Source organism: Malurus melanocephalus, unplaced genomic scaffold, assembly GCF_030028575.1.
Source record: "Malurus melanocephalus ecotype Western Australia unplaced genomic scaffold, MMel_1.1 scaffold_202, whole genome shotgun sequence".
NCBI classification, from domain to species: Eukaryota; Metazoa; Chordata; class Aves; order Passeriformes; family Maluridae; genus Malurus; species Malurus melanocephalus.
The window spans coordinates 700,546-719,986 of NW_026623434.1; the positions used below are offsets into that span (position 1 = coordinate 700,546).

At 38.5% G+C, this 19,441-nt stretch overlaps 1 protein-coding gene across 1 annotated transcript; it reads left to right on the forward strand.

The window, feature by feature from the left end:
• Nucleotides 1-957: 957 nt before the first annotated feature.
• LOC130577899 (arylsulfatase D-like) lies at nucleotides 958-19,008 on the forward strand. Its single transcript, XM_057373563.1, has 11 exons — nucleotides 958-1,134; nucleotides 3,933-4,002; nucleotides 4,934-5,074; nucleotides 5,787-5,908; nucleotides 6,394-6,516; nucleotides 7,201-7,624; nucleotides 8,476-8,612; nucleotides 10,178-10,312; nucleotides 11,332-11,494; nucleotides 12,265-12,386; nucleotides 13,610-19,008. Exons 2-11 carry the CDS (start codon nucleotides 3,950-3,952, stop codon nucleotides 13,978-13,980), a joined length of 1,791 nt encoding a protein of 596 aa, XP_057229546.1. The 5' UTR covers nucleotides 958-1,134; nucleotides 3,933-3,949; the 3' UTR covers nucleotides 13,981-19,008.
• The last annotated feature ends 433 nt before the right edge of the window (nucleotides 19,009-19,441 follow it).

The window sequence follows — 19,441 nt, forward strand, 5'->3', positions numbered from 1 at the left end:
TTCAGTAGTGAGCACATGGTGAGAAATTTGTCAACAGTCAAAAATTCAGTCATAATTTGGATAAAAGCCAGTGAACATTAATACTTAGATTATTGGCATTTTCAAAGATCTGCCCTTCCCAAAGTATGATGTAATTTTTGAGAAATATTTTTTTTTTTCAAGAAAAATCCTTGCACCAGAATCATCACTTGCTGTTAAGCAGTTATACATAGTAAATATGATAGTCAAATAGATATGAATAAAATGTGTCTCAATGTGATAACATAAAAATAACTGAATATAGTTATAAGTGCAAGGAGGTAAAAAAATAATAAAAAAAATCTTTAACCCTGGTTCTACCTGCCACTGCATTATATGAATCTGATCATTTTATCTGCTTTATCTTTCCACCTCACCGACTCCTAGTGACTTCTCTAGAACACAATCTTAAATTCAGCAGTTGCTGTATTCAAGAAACACAGAGAGACAAAATGTCAGCAAACAAATAGGGATCCTCTGTGTAGTTGCTCAAGACCTTCTTAATTATGAAATGTACTACACCAGAGATAAGATCTGAAAGAAGGGGATGGATATTAAACACTACAAATAAACACTTCTTCAGCACAGGTTTCTGGAAAATGCAATGAAAACAGAAAGGCAGCATGACAGAAGAAAAGGAGAACAAGCTGACCTTTTTATCTCATCTGGAAGGCTGGAAAAGCTATGTGGGAGAAAAAAAAAAACTATTTGTATTTTATAGCATCTCTTTTCAAGCACTGCAATAGAGCGATGACAGACTTGATACAAATTTTCACASCATTAACTGGATAGGGGATCTAGAAAAGGCAGTAGCCATGTTGTGCCTGTATTTCGAGAATAAGTACTTTGTACTCTGCCTGGAATTTATGTAAAACATGCATAGCTATTCCTGTTTGATGGCTGTTCCCGTTTGCTGGCTGTTGCTGGCAGGGATCCCAGGTGTGTCCATGCTGGAGAAGGGGGAAGGGAGAGCAAGAGGAACAGGAGCAAGTTCCTGCCTGCTTTCTCCCTCGTGGCTTTTAGAGGATCAGGACTGCTCAGCACACCCAGGAGCGAGAGAGATTTTGGAGCAAGAATAATGGAGAAGAGGGTTTGTTTTCCACATTGTTAAAAAGGGTCAGCTTTTTTTTTTTATTAGTCCTGATGATCATTTTATTGTGGCTTACTGGCTTACAGAGGGAATTACTATCTGATGTATTCTTGGATTTCTGTAAGAAATTGCTGATTTTTAGAGGCTGCTGTTGGATTTATGAATTATGTTGTTTTTCCTCATTTGACAGCTTTGTTTTTCTTGTTTAAGAGCCAAGGAAASTGGACAAGCCCTGGGGCCCAGTAGTGGGTTAATCACACTGTCAATGAGAGCTCTGCTTTCAGAAGGAATCAGACTCTAACAGAGATATGTGAATATGCATATTTGAATTGTGGTGGGTTTTTTAGTTAATGTGGTTCTTCTTGTAGTCCTTCAGTAAGAGTGCTCCTTAAATGGCTTGCAGTAAATCAGATTGTGCCACAGCCAATGATGTTAAGATCTTTTTAATACCACCTTTACCCCTCCTTGGTTCAAAGTTCAGTTTTCCTGAGGGGCTCTACAAAAGGGTATCTAAATATTTATGTGCCTGCTGTGACCAGCTGGCCATGATGCAAGAATCTGTGGGGAAAAAGAGGAGGGCAGCAGAGTCAACACAGTGGCAAGGCAAGGGATTTCTTAGATGCTCAGTTCTTTTGATCAGGTTCTGCTTCTTTTGCTGCACTACAGCTCACAAGGGCTGATCCTCAGCTAGTTGGTGTAGACTGAAGATTTTCATTGCAACAGTTTTGGCTTAATCATGTACCACAAGCTCTTCAAAAGCTGCCTAACAGTTGCTGGGAAGACAGAGCTCTGCCTCTGTTGTCAAAGGACCATGAAAATATTGCTGTTATARATGATGACCAGAGCCATCGCTCGTTCTTGGCTCTCACCAATTAATGGCTTCATGCCCTTGCCTGATCACAGCCCCAGCYCTGTCCAGTGGGACCAGAGCTCACTGGGGTCATGGGGGAACTGCATCCAGGCTGTGACAGTGAAACACCCTTACACTGCCTTCTCCAAAAGATCTGAGGTCCTAGTAGCGAGTCCTTTGCTTCATATTAACAGCCCCCTTTTTGATATTGGGCTGGTGGCATCTGCATTCACAGTAAGGTCTTGCTTCAAACAGCCACTGCATTGAGTCAGAGAGACTTTGCTGCCTTCCCCTTCTCTGACTCACCCACTGGGCAGGGAAGATGAGCTTTCAGGATCTTGCCAACAGCAAAGGGAAACATCATCAACCCTCTAGAAAATTCCATAGCTAACAGTGATCAAGTTTGTTGGGTTTTTTTGTTATGTTGGTTTTGTTGTTCTTGAGGTTTTGTTGTTTGCTTGAGAGAGTTACTGTTGTTTTGCTAGGGGATTTGTTTGTTTGTGTTTTGGTGGTGGTGGGTTTGGGGTTTTTTTTTAGTTTTTTTGTTTCCCATATTGTCTCAGTCATAGCCAAACAAGCTTCGAGATGTTGCTTGGAAAAATCAATGGATCCCAGGTTCTGACTCTTTCAATACTGTTTTTCTGGTCAGTATCTGCAATTATTTTTTCTTATGGCTCATTCTCTGAAACSCATGAAGTGAGATTATACTCTGCTTTTTCCAGTTTAATATTCCTCAGACATTCAATGTAAACTGTTGTGTACTAAAAAGGCAGAAAAAAAGTTCCCAGAAAATGCTATATTTTCATTTTTGGAGGAGAGAAAACAACAAAGAAGTCTTTCATTAGTCAAGATGGAGATTTTCACTTCTCTGTGTTTAGAAGTGATGTTTTGTTTACTAAACTGCCTTGAGTTATTTCAGAGAGTAAATGTTCTTATTACTTTCAATCTGTTCCTTGGGACACACAATAACGTCTTTGTTCTTGTGCTGTTTTGAAATAGAAAGAAGTGTGGAAAAGTGGGGATATTACATGGATGGGATATTTCCCTTTTTTTTTTTTTCTCTTTTCAGTGATGGAATGAATGGCATCTCTAATTTAGTTCAGTGTACACAATGAAGCTGGGTATGTGCCAGTCCCCACTGGGGCCAGTTTATGATGTACTTCTGCAGRACTGTTTGCACAATTCCACTGCAACATTTTCTGTAGAATCCATTAGGCCATTCATGAGCAAAAAGAGTGCATTTCCCAAGCCATTTCTTTACCAAAGTGGCTAGGTGTGCTCTTTATTTCAGCAAGCATAGAAAATCACTTCCACTCATAAAATTTGCCTTGCCAGACAAAAATGAATACTTAAGAAATGAAAAGATTATTCGTAGATTTTTAAAGTCTAGGAATTAAAGTCTGTTTTTAGGTTAATTTCATAGGGTCAGCAGGTAGGAAAATTGGCTTGTTAAATTTATAAATGGCATTAAGCTTTGACGTTCCATAAGGAAATAATCATAAAGATATTTATGTTCCAGAAGTTTTTAGTAAGATTCAGATAGAAACACCTCCTTGAATGCACTAGATGGCATCTAAACCTAAGAATGTTACCCCTCCCTAGGAATTAAATCACAATTAGTTTCCAGGATGGCTTTTATTCGAGTTTTTTTTAAGTTTAAAAGCCTACAGGTAAAGATTAGATTCTTTTCCTTAAAGTTGACCTGAAGATAAGTAAAAAGTGAGATACTAGTTTTACCTCATTTGTAAAATGGTGAAAACTTTGGTTTCGTTAACACTGAGAGTTCTGTGCTTGTATTGAGTAATAGGCACCTCTAGCACTTTTTAGAAKCCATTAACACTTTACCTTCTTTCCAGATACTCACAAATTCCCCTGGAGCTATCAGCAGCTGGGAACAGGCCAGATCTTGCAAAACTGCATGCAAAATCACCAGAACTGCTGACCTCTAATTTTTTTTTTTTCTTTTTTCACCAGAATTTATATGACCAACAATGTACCTGTTTCATAAAATGGAAAACTATGAAGTTTACCAGGGAAAACAATGGTAAGAAAGACATTCCCTGAGGTTCCTTCCTGGCTTTTAGGTGATGTCCTTAAGAAAATGTRAGCAGATCTCTTCCTTTCTCCCTGCTACCACCACCCCAGCTCAAAGAGAATCTGAGTAGCTGATACAGGTTTGGATCTGCTGGTATTTCAAGACATTTTATCCTGCTTAAAAAAGACTTGGAGAGTTTGGAGTTTATATAATGCAGTATAGTACATTTACTATGCATTTATCACATTGCAGTATCTACTAATGAGCAAGCAATAAGAAGATGTGTTCTAACATGTGTGTTTAACTTCAGGTGAGAATCTGTAAGCTTCCTTTGCAAACAAACACCTTGAACAACTAAAACATGCAGAGATACTTTTAGGCTCTTCTAGGAAGGAAACCAAGTTTAAGCTGCACCTTCATTTTGCAGATGGTCCCATGGTTTAAGGAGCCCTTTCCAGACACACTGGGTGCAGCAGATGCCACATTGAAGCCATTGCCACAATGACCAGAGTGACTCCACACCTGTCACTTTCGTGCTCCTGTCCCACTCATTCCAGGAGCCTGAACAGGACCATCCTACCCCCCTGTACAAGGAGTGCCTCGGGATACTTGTGAGTATCCARCCACTCATTAGAGCTGGAAATATCTGCAGAGATCAGTGCAAATGTTGATAAAGAAAGGCAAACACAAAATTCCTGTGTGAATAAATAATAACAATAAATAATATAAAATAATAATAATAATAATAAACCCCCCAGAAAATTATACTAATATTATAAAACTCAAGGACTTCTGTAAATATTCAGGAGCTCCATCTGGTGGCACTCTTTGATTGCTGTTTGCACGTATGGTGAGTTCCCATAAAACTTTTACAAGCGTAATTTAAAGTAAAACTTACAATTGTTTCTCTGTAATATTACCTCTTTACTTTTGCTTCTAGGATCTACCTGAAAATTTGGCTAATTTTATGCTTGTTTCCAAGAACCTGTGTATCAAATCCTTCAAAACCTAAYTTTTTACTTATATTGGCTGATGATCTTGGTATTGGAGATGTGGGTTGCTATGGCAATGACACAATAAGGTATGAAATAAAATTATCCCTTCCAGGTGAACTTCARTAAAAAACACTGATGATACTTAGCATTAAAAACTAATTATTAATTTATTCATTTATCTAGATACACTTGTTTTCAAACTATGTACAAAATGAATATTCTACAGTAATTCCTGCTGGGGTCATAATCATACAGACAAGCTTGAGAAACTTTGTTGGACTTAGAACTTTGCGAATGTGCCTGTGCACTGCACTTGTCAGACCTGTGTATAATATATAAATTTCTGCAACTTCGGGGTTGAAATATGAAGAACTGAGATTAGAATTTAATTTCAGTTAACAACTCTAGTAGACTTGTTATGAAATGACAGGTCAATCTATGTGATATATTTATCCAGGGTGCAGTTAATAATCTTTATATAGATTGATTGAGAGAATTATGTGTCTTTTCCTGTGCTGCATAGGATTTTGGTGTGGGATATACCTGAGATACCTTGTCCTCCCCCCAGCCCCCTTTTGTTTAGTTATTAATAAAAACACATATGCCCATGGAAAACTTGTTTCTAAGGAGTCAAGGTGTCTCAAAAATATGTGTAAAACACAGAACTTTTCTAGCTGAGTGGTAGGTAAACATATTTTTGTGAAATTGATGGTGATATTCTCAACAAAGCAAGGAGAGCGGGATACCATTAATTTCTGTGCAATATGTTTTTATCAGAGATGGGATTTTTCTCTTTAGGACCCCTAACATTGATGGCCTGGCAAAGGATGGAGTGAGACTCACTCAGCACATTGCTGCAGCAGCTGTGTGCACTCCAAGCAGAGCCGCCTTCCTGACTGGCAGATACCCGATCAGATCAGGTTGGGCCTCTCTCTAATGGTTTGCTGCAGTTCGTCTAGTCAGTGTTGATAATAAAAATCCCCTTAAATAAACCATTCTGAAGAATAGTTAATCTTGGGATTTGRCGTCTCAGTGAGATGGGCAGAAAATAGAAATGACTAATAATTGATTTCTATGGGAAAATCCCCATTAAAAACACATTTAATGTGGCTAAATGACAACACAGAAATGGATGAAAATCTAAACAGTACAAAGCAACCAGAGGTAGAAAAATGAAGAAAATTCTGTAAATGTTGTATGTTCAGTAGCACTAGGATTATTTTAAATGTAATCTTTTYAATATCCTGGCAAACTTTTTCACAGTGAAATGTGTCAGACTGTAGAATAGTTCTCAACAATTGTGTTTTAAAACAGATTTAWTTCAGCCAAGTAAAGCACAGTCTGAGAAGACTGAAGATCAGAAATCTGGCTTTTTTAAATCTTAAATGCTACAATTGCTCCCTAGGCATGGCATCCAGCACTCAACGGCAGGTYCTCTTCTGGAATGGTGGTTCTGGGGGGCTCCCACCAAATGAGACTACTTTTGCCAAAATACTCCACCAGCAAGGTTATTCTACAGCGCTTGTAGGTATGAGACAAAGAAACTTGTTGCCTTTTAATTGCTTGATATTCTAATTAGGCTGCTTCTGTAAATATCTTTTTTTTGTCAAAAAAACAGATTTTGTTGTATGCATAACTTTCAAAATCAACAGAGATTCTAGAACATTATCCACAACTCCCAGTGTCAGTATTTTATATCTAGCAAATCCAAAATGAGGATATATGGAACACGTAAATACACAATGCCAATGGAATTCAAAGGAAAGAGTCTTGTTTGCCCAGGACAGATTGCATTAGGATGAACCAACAGAGATATTCACTGGTGTATTAAGCAGAAAAATGTCAGATAGARCTAGTGTGTAAAATAGTTCATATTTTGGCACAAGGGATTCTCCRGTTTCTCCCTGTCAGGTTGCACATTATTGCACGGCTACTTCATCATGTGAAAAATAGTAACCACCAATTATTGCAGCCCATGTTTGTTCTTACTAAGGGAGATGTCCAAGCTGGACTGTTGCCCTGCATGGAATTTAAACAGATAAGTGAGGAAAAGCAGCTGTTCTAGACAGATAGTGCCAGTGTCCTGTTGCTCCCTGAGTCTCTCCCCATTCCACACCAGCTCCTCCCTTGGCTGCACTTTAACTGGGAAATACAGGCAGACACACCAAAGAGTTGTAATACTGGATTTAAGATATTTGTTTTATATTTCCAGGGAAGTGGCATATGGGTGTGAACTGCAAAGCCCGCCATGATCACTGCCACCATCCTTTAAATCATGGTTTTGGTTATTTTTATGGCATGCCTTTTACCCTTGTGAATGAGTGTCAAAGCACAGATGACCCTGAACTGGCCAAATCTTTGCAAGATACGTATTGGTTTTACACTCAGATGATCATCGTCGCAGTATTTACTCTTGTGATTGGAAAACTTACCAATTTATTCCCRGTAAAATGGAAAATAATCATCTGTCTGGCTATCTGCAGTCTCCTTTATTTCATCTCCTGGTTCTCCAGCTAYGGTTTCACCAAGTACTGGAACTGTATCCTGATGAGAAACCATGATATCACTGAACAGCCAATGGATCTACAAAAAACTACAGCCAATGTGCTGAAGGAGGCAGTTACATTCATTAACAGGTAATCAGCAGAGGTGAGAAGACCAGAGGTGTGCAAGCGATGCAAAAGGGTCCTGGCTAAGGACTGAGCCTTCTGCCACTAAGAACAGAAAAATGATCTTAGGGTGGTCAATGGACTAACACAGAAAGTGTCACATGAAGTTAATATTTCACAAACAGGAGAGAGATAGGGAGTTTTGTTTAGTTTAGTGGTTTTGTTTCTTTTTTCTCCCCAAAGGTGTCCCTTGTTTACTATCAGTAATTTCAACTGGAATTGAACAAACCACTAAATGTTTAAAAATATCCACATGTTAAGTCTAAGCATATGCATATTTCTGTCAGGGTTTATGGCTTGTGTGTTTGTTTTTTAAAGGAATTTTGAGGTRATATAAATTCCCTCTCTAAAACTCTGAGCATAGGTAATCTCAGMTTCCCAGGATATCCTGGCTTGGTATGGAAGGGATATGATTTCCCTATGGGTGAAACCCACTGATATCACCCACTCTGTGTGATATCTGCCTCTTCCATGAGGACACTCATGGAGTGAGTCCTATTTTCCTTGCTTCCAAGAATGTGTCAGTCTTTTGGCCATGACCTCTCTAATTTGGAACTGGAAGAAGATTCTGTTACCGATTTACAAAAGGCCCATTACTTTTGGAGTCTTAATAAAGAGCAAACATATTTGAGGGGTGTGTGTTAATCCCYTCTGTCTCCCAAAACCTCAAAGATAAAAAGATGTCAAAATAAAAAAAAAAAAATGTCTAAGTCACAACAATGATATTTATTGAGATAGTAACTGCAATATATCTGTTATATTTTGGGCTGAGTGACAGTTTGAAGAAGAGAAATGACTGTTGTTTTCTTTTATTTCAGAAACAAGCATAGACCATTTCTTCTCTTTGTTTCCCTTTTACATGTTCACACCCCTCTCATTACCACAGAGAAGTTTMAGGGAAGAAGCAGGCATGGCCTGTATGGAGACAATGTAGAGGAGATGGACTGGATGGTGGGTAAGTGTTGGTCTTGAAGAAAATTCTCCATTCATTTAAATGTGGAAAAGACGTTAAAGGGGTCATCACTAAACTCCCTTTTGGCGTTTGTAAAAATCAGTGAACTCACCCTGGTTACACAGTGGGTTTCAGAGATTGCCATATCATAACCATACCTCTTTTTTATTTTCTTAAGATGAAAGCTTAAACTCTCCTCATAAGGATTTGTTATATTTTTTTTAAATGACACATTTCTACACTGAAGTTTTAAATGCAGTCAAAGAATCAAATGTGCCCTCAATCATGATTTAAATCAAAATGTATGACATTTCTCCACCTGTGTTTGGTCTCAGAAAATGTAAAGAGTGTTGCTGAGTATTACATTATATGATGGTTGTTTTGTGTACTTACTTATTTTATCAAAAAAAAAAAAATCAGAACCCTCTCCTAGCCAAAAGGCCAAGAAAGCTATGGTGTTTCACTTAATGCATTGTGTGAAGTCAGAAAAAACTCACTTACGGGTTAATCTAGGCTCTTGAGTGCCAATCAGGTTAAATTTCTGCTTGGTTTAATTAGGTTTAAAAACCTAAACTTAGTAGTTCCTTTTCTTTTCCGTGATAGGGAGAGGGATAGCTACTGTTTGTATTTAGTCAAATGTGAGGACCCTATTGACAAAGTAATTGTGTCAAGGCCACAATTCAATCTCTGAACCTTTTAATCCTCCAGTAACCATGTCTACAAAATTGTGTTTTGAGAGGAGCCTGATTGCTTCCACTGGGCAGGCTGAAAACTCCTGCAAGATGCAGTTGAACCAGAGGATTCATCTGTGCTCCTCTTTCAAACTTTTGGCTTCAGACACAGGCTACATAAGCAGAGCTGGATAGCAAAGTCRAGACAAAAGGAACATGCCTTGGGCAGTTCCTTACAGGAACAGGAAGGCAGCTAGTGAAGACAGAACTCTCCAGAGTTGGACAGCTATGAGATTTGGGGTCTGATTCAGAAGGAACATGCCTAGAATCTTTCTGGGAGAAGATTTTGTAGGTAAGGTCAATAACTAATTTCACCAAGGAGACACAGGAAGCCTGTAAAGGAAAAGAGATTGAGCAAAAATGCTCATCAGTGGCTCGTGCTTTTTYCTTGTGCAGTTCAGCTTTTGCTGCTGCTTCTGTAGCTATGGAAGCTGTTCTTGGCAAATATATTTGATGCAGAAGTTGATGAAGACAATTAATTGAAGGTAAATCCTATTCTATATAAACATTTGATGCAGTCAGTACCAAAAACATTCCTTATGAATTCAGGTTTGAATTACAGTCTGTGAAGTTTTTGCCACTGATATCAGGAGATGATTTTGGTTGACAGCATGCAGCCTGGTCTCAGAGCCCCTGTTCAGTTCCTGGTGAGACACAGCAGTTTTMTATGGTTAGTAATCAAAGCAGCACTATCATTAAAGCTTTTCAAGATATTTGAGGCTACATAGTGAAARCAATTCTTGACACAGAATTTACAGAAGAAAGCTGACAGAGTCAATACCAAAAAAATCTGACTGCATCTCCTGGTGTAATTATGATGTTTTGCTTTGTTTATAGGTAGGCTTCTGGATGTTATTGACAAAGAGGGCTTGAAGAATACCACATTCATTTATTTTGCATCTGATCATGGAGGATTCTTAGAGGCCCACAGAGGAAATTCTCAGTTGGGTGGATGGAATGGGATCTATAAAGGTAAAATTTTAGTAGTACATACATGCATAAGACTTCCTCTTAAAAAAAAAAATATCCAGGCAGACTACACTTAACAAACCATACACTGGGATTATAATCTTGGTTTGTAGGACCAAAACAAAGTCAAKGGTTCTTAACACTTGCCTGGGATCCCTCCAGACTGCCAAACCTTGGAAAACAACGGTGACATCTTGGGCAGCTTGGCACTCACTGTGTGATGAAGTGTGAAAGCTGCACCCATCACTTGTTTCCCTACAGAAGAGTCACCTTGACCTTGCTCAGCATCACAGTGCACATTGTCTGGTACTCAGTTAACTTGAGGAGCCACACAAGCAATGTTTGATACAGCTCAGATCCATCCAGGGATAGTCCTAAATGCAAAATTAGCATTTAGTTCCTGTGATGAAGTTTCCATGCCAGTAACAGATGCAAAAGGGCCAAGTGACTCACTTGAATAATTTGGAATCTGATCTCAGGAACTCACTTCTACTAGCTGAACATAAGTRTATTAGTAACAGGAGAGTCTGGAGGGGAAAGAGAAACGTGATTAGGGAGTTTAGGATGAGAGGATAATAATAAAATCATGCCTGCTTAGAGAGGAGGCAAGAGGGGATACARTATCAGTTTAGATATCAATAATAGGAAGACATTCCTATTTATGTCCACAGCAGAACACAGTACCACAGTCCCAGTGAGACTAACTAGCAAGAATAAAAAGTGGAGTTTAATAAATAAATATCTGTAAAATTCACTATTGGAATAAAATAAATATCTGTAAAATTCACTATTCATTATTGGGAACTGCATATTAAAACCAAGCAGATAAATAAGCCACACATACAAATAATGAGAAGAGCCACTACTGAATTACAATCTACTCTTTCTCAGGACTTAGTGTGTTTTCATTAAAGTTACATGAATATTCTAAAACTTTTAAAACCTTTTATTACACCTGTCCCATAAACATCTGGTACCTTTTATTCTTTTATCTTTTTTGACACTTTTCCCCCTTCTGACAGGTGGAAAAGGAATGGGAGGATGGGAAGGAGGAATCCGTGTTCCAGGTATAGTTAGATGGCCAGGAGTATTGCCTGCAGGRATGGTTATYGATGAACCTACAAGCCTTATGGACATTTATCCTACAGTAGTTCAATTGGCTGGAGGGGCAGTGCCTCAGGACAGGTACAGAATGGCTTTCCAAACCGTATTTGTTTCCCTTTCTTGATTTAGACAGAAGCTGACTATGTCATGCATCCTAACAACCACAAGTTAAATGTTTCTAAACGAGGCAGTTCTCTACAATTCTTTCTGCACAGCTTTCTCCATCTTGTCTGTTTATGTGAAAAAGGCAAAGGAAAAACCCAAATGTTTTATCAATGGTCATTTAGCTAACTCAGCTCTCCTGTCACTGAAAGGCAGCTTGGTTGATTTGGGGCACTAGGATGACTGTAAAAAAGATACTTTTCTAAAAAACATGAGAAAGCATGGGTGGCTRAGACATTTCTGCAAAAAGGATAAAAGTACTGGTGGTGTGTAGCTAAACCAACTGTTAGGCAATTCAGTAAGTGGCTTTTTTTTATTATTATTTTTACAAGGGCCGGAGCTCACAGAGCTGTCAGCAATTTCCATTTCAGGTAGCAAAATTAAAACCTGTGAACCRTGCCTTCACTATTGTTATCACTTCCAGGAAAATTACACTAATGGTGACTTATCTCCCCAGGCAGGATGTGTGATCAAGCTGTAAATGCAGGAACTTCTAGTAACTGCTAATTACTGGTGTCCACCCATTCATCCAATTGAAAATCTCAGTGCTCATTAGCTAAACAGTACCTTGGTTTAGCGATGACACTTGAAATCCTAATGGTGCATTCACAGAGAGTGAGAACTGCTCATGCTCAAGCTGCAGACTTAAAATACTTAATCTGTCTGGTGACTCTGGTCCTCTCCTTCAGGGTCATAGATGGGCACAATTTGCTGCCCCTGCTGCAGGGGACAGTGCAGCACTCCAGGCACGAGTTCCTGTTCCACTACTGCGGTGCTTTCCTGCATGCAGTGCGCTGGCACCAGAAGGACAGTGAGTATATCTATATATATTGTGCCAAAACATTTCAGAGCATTGAGACCTCATCTCTCCACAGAAGTTACAGAAGCAGAGTTTAGCAGGACTTGAAAACCATGGGGAGAAAATCAATAGATACACAGCTAGCCAGCAACTGGATGTTTTAAGTTAAAATATTACCTAAGCCTTAATATCTGTTATTTGTTCCCCTTCACCTTTCAAGAAGTTTTAAATTTTATTTATTAACAGAATATTGTTCTATCAGTTGTAACAAGAGAGACTGAAGAGTAAAACTTCAGGCTCCAGACATAAAGAACAACTCTGGGGACAAAAGAAGAAAGGAAGGAAAGTTCAGCTGATTCCATTGAACCAAAAAGAAAATTCCATGTGGGAACAATGCAGCTGTCAGCTCTTTAATGCAYTGAGCAAAGAAAGTGGCTCCAAGTGGTGAATGTCCCCTTTCTTCTTGTCTCCTTTTTCAGACAGAGTATCTAATTGCTGTCTTCTTGTTGGGTACATCCTTGTCTCTGAGTTCAGTGTAGTGCTTTCTAAATGTGGGGTAAGGAAGAGGAGAAAAAGGAGGRGGGAGGAAGAAGTAAAATGTCCWGATGAACTGCATTCAGATGTAGTCCTAGTAATTTACCATGTTTGCACTACAAGTTATTAACCTGTGTTATCCCATGTTTGGAACAAGAGCTTGATGAAGTACAAGCGCTAAAGCTGCAAATTATTTTACTTCTTCATGTTAAGTTAAAAACTAGACTCCAGATTTTACTGTTTGAAAGACCTGCAATTAGGATCCTTTTTGGAAGCGTGCTGGAACCTGAGCAGAGAAATAAGCTGCGGTCAGTTTCTGAAATGTACTTCTTTACTCAGCCAGCCAGAAGAACCACTTACCAGTACTTACACCCACAAACTGGGGATTACAGTCTCCATTCTCCCCGCTCCCCTTGTTCTGAAGGGGAACAAGAAAGTGGTAGACTCCATCTGTACCCAAAATATTGGCCTAAGCATCCATATAYTGCACATGGTACCCAGAGTCACGGTGCACCCATGAGCCACAAAAAAAATCTGAATCCCTGCCAGCTTCCACAATACCTTTTCCTTTTATGTGACAAGCACAACATAAGGTTACCCTTGGAACATCAAAGCAGACCACTTAAACATGAACCAACATGTCAGGGACCACCTCCCAGCTCCTAATGACATTAAGCTGTTCCAATGTGCTTCTGTGACAGGTGGCACCRTATGGAAAGCTCATTACACTACTCCAGTATTTCACCCAGAAGCCTCTGGGGCCTGTTTCAGTAGAGGAATTTGTCCCTGTTTYGGGGATGGTGTAACCCATCACGACCCTCCGCTGCTGTTCAATCTCTCACAAGATCCGTCTGAGGCCAGCCCTCTGTCGGCTGACACCGAGCCCTTGTTTGACTCTGTGATCAGGAGAATAAGAGGAGCTGTGGCAGAGCATCGCAAGACGCTGACTCCAGTCCCACAACAGCTGTCTCCTTACAATAATATATGGAAGCCGTGGCTGCAGCCGTGCTGTGGGACATTCCCRTTCTGCTGGTGTCATGAAGAAAATAACCAAGAAGATAGCATTGGTTAATACTAAAATCAAACTACGGTTAGCTTTAAAGACATTGATATTTTTTCTCATTCACGTGAGTGCAGTCATACAGAGATTAGAGATAAATGGTAAATTACATTCGAATCACTAAAAGGGGCATTGTTTTTGTTCAACCTTTTATCCACAGAAATTTAGTAAGCCTGCRGTTTAAAAAGAAATTAGAGGTCACSTGTATAATCTACCCCTCAAGTGAATAATTTGGGATCAAATACCTAATAAATKAAACAAAATTTCTTTTCTTACTGGTTTTCAATTCAAGCAAATGATGACTGCTAAAAAACCAAATTGTAAATAGCAGATGTTTGTTTGCACAGAAAATCTGTTTTAAAACACAACAGGACTGAGCCCAAGAGAGTATCTCTATTCAGGCCTTACCTTTTAATGAGAAATAACCTGTTGCACAAAAATGTAAGATTGATAACAATGAAAAAAAATAAGGAAAAATAAAATTGCACATTTAATTTGGGAACATATTCAAATGCATTGGCCTCTCAGTAATATACAGCATATTTTTACCTTATCATCTGTACATGCACTTGTCTATCATGTGAGAATTCCCAGGGAAAACTGAAGTGACAAGTATGTTTAAAAAATTAGATAAATAAAGTTAKCATCTCGAGATCAGTAGCAGAGTACCTAGCTATTCTGATATGTTAAATCACAATAATTCTTACTGACATGTTTTCCACATAATTAAGTCCTATCCCAACTTCCTTGAGAAGGAAAAAACAAAAAAATCATATGGCCTCCTTATCAAGCTTGTGAAATTTGGGACCTGTGAGACCAATTCATAAAGCCTGCACATCCCACTTGGGTGACAATGCCTCAGATTTCRTAAGAGTGCCATTGTGCCCCCTGAAAAATGGGCTTTGTTTTGTGAAAAAGCACTTTTTTCAGTAGGAGGTATTAATAAAAAAATTCACCTCACAGACTAATCACTTCTGAGTGCAGGTCATCTTCTCCAAGCCAAATGTGTCAGCACAAGTCATTAGGGAGAGGGAATTAAAATATCTAATCCTCTCTTGCTGCACTTAGGCTAAATGAATTCATCTCTCAAGATATAATCCTAGCCATGCTCTYGCAGGGGTTTTGTGTCAAATGAGATTTTCAATGGGAGGTTCCTGTATTTTTRCCTCCCAAAAAAATAGATTGCAGGCAAGACACTCAGACTCTTAGTCTTCCTGAACCCTCTGTATTCAACTCCTACAATGCACCTAAWGGTCACCCAGGTTTTAAGAAGTAACAAGGGATGGTAAGAGCTGCAGAGCAGCACACGAGAGTGCATGTCTGGACTGTGCACCCCTTGCAGTGTTTTCAGAGAACCTCCTGACTTACACCTTAGGTCAGGGCTGTGGTGAGTCACTGCTGGGTAGCTCTAAACAGCATAGGTTTTGATCATGATGCAGCACCAAATGCAGGTATTTCTTCAGATTATTTCCCATTTCACCTTTTCTCTAAAAGGTCACCAAGGAAGTTATGTGGAAAACATCCCACATAAATCAAAGGGCACATGTGACAATGCAATGATTAGATGTATCAATGTCACACTGGACAGAAGTATCTTAAAATACGAAAAAATCATCCCTTACAAAAGTAATAATTGAACACTGGTGTAACACATCATTACTCTGAAAGTTAAATTTGCTGAACTCCCATATAGTCAGAWGCTAAGGAATCACATAGATATCCATGTTGCCTTTCTGACATCCAAACACAGATTATTTTATCTTAGCTGGCATCTGTGGAAAGTCAGAGGGGCTTTCAGGCATGAGGGGGAAGAATTAGGGCTAGCAGCACAGAGAAGCAGCTTTTGTCAGCTGTTAAAGATCTGAACCAGGCACAGGAAATGTGCTTTTCCCACACTGAGAGGAAGAGGGCAGACAGAGCACACAGAGGGATCTGCAGGCAGCCAGGAGAGAGAAGCAATGGGAAATTGCCGAATAGGATGCACATCACTTCAAGAAACATGGGGAACAGGAGAGAAGACTATTTTCAGTCCTAAATTCCTTTCATTATCTAAAGCTAAATGTATCTTAAAAGGTGCAAGTTTTGAGGAGACCGTGGTAAGCAGGATAAGGAAGTTAATTATTTTGCCTTTTCCGTGCAGGTCCTAGCCATGGAGCTGTTGCAGACTTCTTGGTCTGTATACATTTTAACAAAACATGCAAGCTCTGCATAAGGTGCTCTTGTGATTTTCTGACAAATGCATAATCCTTGTAAAGGAGATGAACCCAACATAACACTTGAGATGGCCTTGTGAACCCAGCACATAAAATCCATTAGTAGGCAAAAAAGCAGTCACAAAACCTTCTTGAATAAGGGAAGGAAGAAACGTAATTCAGTTCTGTAGGTTTCCTAAAAAAATAATCTATAATGATATTTTGAAAAATATATTAATGTGATAATAAAACCTAAATTTTATGCATTCTCCCTTCCTTTCTCATGGTTTCTCCCTTTGTAGCAAGGCACAAAGAGACTACATAAAATGGCCTATTAGCAAAACCTGAGACAGCTGGCCAATCTCCAAGCCAGCGTTAGCCATGCAAGAACGTGCCTACACCGTTTAATAGAGACACCAGAGAAAGGGAAGTATTACTCTGTAACAAATGAAGTTTGTTTTACTGAAAGAGCTGTGATTGCACTGTGYAAATGTTTGACTTTCATGTTGTATGAAGCCGACTTCCACTTAACTCGTTTGATCATTATTAAATGACATTTGGAATTGTTGCATTAGTCTGACTCCACAGAGTCACTGTCAAGTCTCTCAGGAGTGAGACAAAAAGCTTCTAGGAAACCTCACTTCACCRTGTTTAAATATTGGACACATTGCTTTGCTCCCTGCTAGGACTCCAGGGAGTGCCAGCACACAGATCACAAGATCACATCATTTAAGGCTGCAAAATAATTGTGTAACAAATAAACTGAGAAAAGTAATTTGAGCTCAAAATTTATCCAGCTTGAAATTCCCAAGGACTCTGAGTATATTTGAGAGGCATTTAGAYAAATGACAGGGTAACAAAAACCCCTTTTGCTCATGACAGATTGTAGGTTAAAATACATACACACAGGCAYATATATAGTGTTGAACCCAATAAAACACTAGAATTTCTGTAGGATGTTTTTATTGTAATGTTACATCTAATCACCTCAATTTAGAAAAAAATCAGATTTATTCAAAACCTAATTTCTTACTGTGTTACCATACTATTGCATCACTAAGATTTTTTGAAAGCAAGACAAAAATATTTTTCAAAAAGTCATTAACTTGCCATGTTGAGATAAATGGGGTTACTATGGGATCCAAACCACTCTGGCTTCTGCTCTGCCATGTGTCTAAAAGTTGTGAGTAAAAGGTTTGGAACAGGAAGCATTTATGGAGGTTTGAAAAAAAAAAAGTCTTCAAACTAAACAAAACATAAAAGAGGTGCCCATTCATCACACACAGTCAGTTCTGTTCCAAGTACTTAACATGATTTGAAGGCTCTGAAAATACTACTGCTCTAAAATAAACAAATAATCTCTTTCAGATATTTACTGTTCGAAAAGCTTTACAATGCCATAAAATTGAACAGTTTTCCAAGGCAGCTAATGTCATGCCATCCTGACAAGTATTAAAATAATCAAGTCAGAGGCTCTCTGTCTTGGAATTTTAGGGTTTTTATTTCTCCAATTTGAAGCTGAAAGGGTTCTAAGAACAGTCAAATTAAAAGTCAAGAAAAAAATTCTTGCAACTGTATTTTTTCCTTTACTCATATAATTGTAAGTTTTATAGCAATTATAAAAGTTTTAGTCAATTACATTTTTTAGCTACCTTTGCTATAATTATGGTATAATGTTAATACAAACCGAAAGCTTATAGCAGGATGCAAAGTGTAACTTAAAAATTGAAAGTTGTGACTTTCAACACAAAAGAAGCTGTTGATTAGCCATCCAATTTGGGATAAACAGAATTTTGGCTGAAATATTCTGCAACCAATATACTGACAGTGCAGACTACTTCAATGAGCAGTATCAACTGACATGTATTTTTGGAAGCCATTTAAGAATTTACTACCATACATTTAATCTCATATATGGGGCTGATAAAAAGCAAACAAGCAAACCAAAAAAAAAAACCAAACCAACAAAAATTCAAACTACTAAAATAAAATCCCAAAATTATGAAAACTGGGGGGAAATTGGAATGTGAGATTTGAAATAATCAGCTATGAATTAAAAAAAAAAACCAAACATGCTCATTTCTTCTTATGTTCAAAGTTACTGGAATCAAACCAGTTTAGATTAGGAAAGTAAGAGAATCAGATCCATTAAGGAATAAATAGGCATACTGTAGACTTACTGGTGAACAGCTAGATGTTTATAAGAGCAAACAGAAATATCAAGCACCTGCTACTAACGCAGCCTCCCATTYATGGACAGAAAAATCATGGTGAAGAAAAACAAACAAAACAAAGCATTTTGTCAAGTGCCAGCTTTAGAAAAAAMCCTTGCTGTGAGCTGACTGATTCAGAGAGACAAAGAAAACTTATTTCCCAAGAATAACCCAGATGGAAAAGTCCTCACAAGACACTAGGCAGTAAGTAAAGCGATACTTCAAGAACTACAATTTCCTTTTCCTGCAGGTTCTGAAGTGCATTAACCCACATGTCTAAAATTTTCAAGAATTTTTGTGTGGAGCACCCACACYATCTCCTCCTTATACATGAAGAGGACCCAATAAAGATGTTGTATGGCAAATAAAAGTACCCTCTAAGTCAAGCTGTGAATAATTCCAAGCACATGAAGAATAAGCATGTTTTGTTTTAAACACAAGCTGTCCTCCTTAAATACCGAGTCTGCCACACAATAGTACATCATAGTCTGGCCTTGTTTAAAGATGCCACCATAAACTTACATTTCTTAACTTTCTCTACCCTAAAAATACTTGAGGCTATACCACAATTTAATGTGGTAAAAAAATTCCAAGTGAAGCTTGGTAACCATTTTTTCCCCAAGATGCATTTTGACTTAGCAAACCTCAGCGCTGTGGTTCATGGCCACACGCAGCCTGTGACCCCTCAGACCTGGCTGTGACCCCAGGATTGCRGAGTGATGACCATAAAAGCAGAGAACACTGCCTGAAGCACAGCACTGGATTCACAAACAAAATTCTSCCTTTTCACACCGTGGTGGCAACAGCTTTGTGCCAGAAGCCAACTCTACATTATATGTAACTAGTTCAATTTTTTGTGTGTGAAGACAGGACACAAAAACTAGGGCAGGGCTTTTAACAGCTGTACATTTTCATGAAATCAAATAAACCAACTAGTGTTTGCTAATTCAAGAGATCCTAAACATTGTAATTATGTATGTCTGCAGAAATAATTATAACTCTCAACTTTTAATTCTGCTCAGCCGGTAATGCTAATGTCTCAAAAGCAATTAAATAAAATTAAAAAAG